General features: G+C 40.3%; 1 protein-coding gene across 1 annotated transcript in view; it reads left to right on the forward strand.

Moving 5' to 3' along the window:
• LOC125485500 (protein kinase C-binding protein 1-like) overlaps positions 1 to 3,463 on the forward strand; it is a 25,638-nt gene that overhangs the window by 1,982 nt on the left and 20,193 nt on the right. The window contains exons 2-3 of the mRNA XM_048608544.1: positions 603 to 752; positions 1,669 to 1,821. Of these exons, the coding sequence (XP_048464501.1) occupies positions 603 to 752; positions 1,669 to 1,821 (303 nt within the window). The remainder of the gene's footprint in view (positions 1 to 602; positions 753 to 1,668; positions 1,822 to 3,463) is intronic.

Below are 3,463 nucleotides of genomic sequence, written 5' to 3' on the forward strand. Positions count from 1 at the left end.
CTTCAGATACATGTGGCTGCATCATTGGGAAGCAGAAATGGTTCATGCTGGTCGCTTTTATACAGACATTTCAGAAAGGTTGTGCAGCCTTGGCAAACTTAAAAAGGTTTGAAATTAGATGCTCTTGGATTTTAAATAGTTCTTTTTCATGTTGTTTCATTTGAATGATGGATACTGTATTGTAGAGATGATGTGCAAGTGTCACCAGCATCTAAGTGATGGGGTTTGCTGCTTTTGTTGGATGAGTTGGTAAAAAATCTTGAGACGGATTCACAAACTTCAAACACTGTGCATCATTGTTATTCCAAATGAGCAAAAGGGAATGTGGGGATGCTTGATGGATTGCCATTGAATATGGAATTTATCTAGTGAATTAAATATGTCTTAAGAATGAAGTCGCGAGTTGTGCAGGAGTCCCTTGTAGGTTTGATGGATTCCATATTCACTGGTTAAACAGACTGTACGGTATGTGCAGTTACTGGATAACAAACCTTTAACCCCCGACTGACTTCATGCTCAGTTGTGGCACAGGTTGCAAACTTTGTTCAAAACCTGGAATTCTCCGCCAGCTGCACATTGATCCAGTTTGTTTCCTCTTTCAGCTTCTCCCGGATCTGTGAAGACGAGTCAAGCTGGCAGTGTGTCGGGCAGCCCAAAACCCTTCTCTCCTCAGTCCTCCACTCCCATTGCTGCTAAATCAGAAAGGACTTTGAAAACCCCTCCTACGGGCAGCATCCTTAACCTAAACCTTGGTTAGTTGTCACCACAAAATGTTTCTTCCATCGGTTTTGTAGTATTTCTGGTCAAAGTGCAGTGAGATAAAGAGAGACTGGGTGGGATGAGGTGTGTGTGCATGTTTGGGAAAACAATGGTCCAGGGTTGTGTATGACATGTCCTGGAAAGACACGGAGAAGCAAGAGACTTTGGAGCAATAAGTGTAATTTCTTTTGGAGGGATATAGATGTACAAAAATGAAAGCATGTCATCCTTTTCATTGACACCAATTTAGTGATTCAGTAGATTTGTTCCCATTGTGTACAGCCCCTGTTATTTTAGAGACACTTTTTACGTTGAAGGTCATTAGGTATGCAGAGAAAAAGTAGCCAGCTTTTCCAAAAGGTTTCTATATATTGACCATATGTTTGTCCAAGAACAGTTGGGGAAACTTGACTAACTATTATTTACAAATGTGTTTATTTTATGTCTTCAGCACTACTGCTGTTCATTTGGGCTTTCATCCTATATTTAGGTTCTATTTATTGATCTAAGAATTCTCATTTTGATGAGTCAGCTGAGTTAGCAAACTGAGCAGGTGCAGGTAGCATCTGTGGAGAGAGAAGCATGGGTCTGTGACCTTTCAGGGTTCTGTTGAAAGGTCAGAGATCTGAAACATTAACTCTGTTTCTCTCTCCACAGATGCTGCCAGACCGCCTGAGTGCTTGCGGCATTTTCTGTGTTCATTTCACATTTCCAGCATCTGTAGTATTTTGATTTTGTTTGATTAAGCAGACTGCTTGTGTTCAAAGTTAGTCATGTGCTTGGTACACAAGTATGTTGTGCCATTGACTGCTCATGTGATAAGTTGGCTCAATGTCTTTTCAAATATAGCTAACCAAAATTTTGTGTTGCTCTCTCACTAACGTTTTGCTTTTTCTTTTCAAATGATAGATCGCAGTAAAGCGGAAATGGACCTTAAAGAGCTCAGCGAATCTGTGTTGCAGTCAACTCCCGTGCTCCTCACTTCACCGAAAAAGCAGCCAGTGCGGAGTAGCTTCCTACTTAACCTCGACAAGACAATAGAAAGTTGTAAAGCACAACTAGGTGTGAATTTAATTGTTTTTTTTCTCTCTGCTCCAAAAAGCCTTTGTAAATGTCCTTTTCTGTTTTGGGAGAGAGGGATAATACATTAAAAGCCTGGACTTTGACTATTACATTAACTGAGGTTAAAGGTTGCTTAGAGTCCAGGCGCATGCTTCTCGAGTCAGAGTTTTATTCCAACTTATATGTCCGAATACTCCCAACAACCACTGATTACTTGTATATGCACCCAATTAAGGTCTCTCTCAGTTAATAGTTAACCAGCATCTGAACCTTCGTTCAATTTGGTCCTTACCATCCCTGACAGACTCTACCAGATGACAAGTGAAAATATCTCCTTCCACTGTTAATTGGTTAAGGAGAAATGGAAGTGGCATTGGCTGAGGTATGTGGTGTTGGCAAGGCATATATATTTCCCCTCACCTTTTTTGTCAAGATGGAGAAATGAATGTTAATGAGCTGACTAATGTTCTGGAAACGAACTGCTGAAACGTATCTCCTGAAGGGAAATCCCAACAGAATGATTTTTGAACCAGAGATTTGCAATCGCTTCCATCTGGGTTGGTGCCCAGCACACTCTTACTAAAGTTGCCAACTTTAAGTCAAAACTTAAAAACAAAAACAAACCTCTTTATTTCAGTTGCAAATTTACTCTGGTCTCTTTCATTTCTGTTCTGTTCACTGCAAAGATTCATTTATTTGTACTGAAGATTTATCACTAGCTGGCTGAATAAAACACAAGATGTCTTACTTCAATTCATATTCTATACCCTATTCTAGTGAAGTACCCAGTCACTTTTATGTTCTAGCTACATTTAAAGTACATTTCAGGGTACGAAGCCATGCAGACCAGAACCAGATATTTAAGTTCATAGTTGATACTATTAACCAAATTGAACCAAGGCTGAAGTTATCTTCCTGGGGGAATTTGCTAGAGCTCCTGCTTCTGATAATATTCAGTGACAACTGCTGGTAAAAAAATGGGTGTGTATAACATCTGATGAGGACAAATTATGATCCTTCCATGACCAACCAAATAATGCAAACTGCTATAGCACAAATGCATTATCATCAAAAAATATGATTAGTTATTTGAATCACCAGAGGATTTTGGGACTGTTTGCAACAAGAAAACATACCTACGGAAGATGAGGGGTGAAAATTGAGATGCGGATTTTTTTTGCAGTATAGCCCTCGTTCATTTGAACACTGCAATTCTGTCATGTTGAATGGGCCCTCTTTGCTATTTGTTTTCTGCTTTATTTTGTTATAAAATTACCTTTGTCTTTCAGCTTTTTCCATGGTACATGGCGGGGGTGGGGGTGGGGGTGTTCACCCCAATCTCCATTGTGTCAATCATCATGTTTGATCTAACAGTTGAGGTATCCACAGCTCAGTGCATCCTTCTGCTAACTTGTCCATTTGTCCAGGTTGGGAACCAGCACCAATGCATTACTGCTTGCCTGTGCCAGTAGCTGGGATTTTGTTATAAAATCTGTTCTTTCATATATTAAATTCTCATTTCGTTACAGCATCCTTATGACCAATCATAATGCTCCCCCCACTCCCCAACCAACCAAACGCACGCGCGCGCACACACACACACACACACACACACACACACACACACACACACACACACACA

The sequence above is a fragment of the Rhincodon typus genome, chromosome 19, assembly GCF_021869965.1.
Source record: "Rhincodon typus isolate 14 chromosome 19, sRhiTyp1.1, whole genome shotgun sequence".
In the NCBI taxonomy this organism is placed as follows: Eukaryota; Metazoa; Chordata; class Chondrichthyes; order Orectolobiformes; family Rhincodontidae; genus Rhincodon; species Rhincodon typus.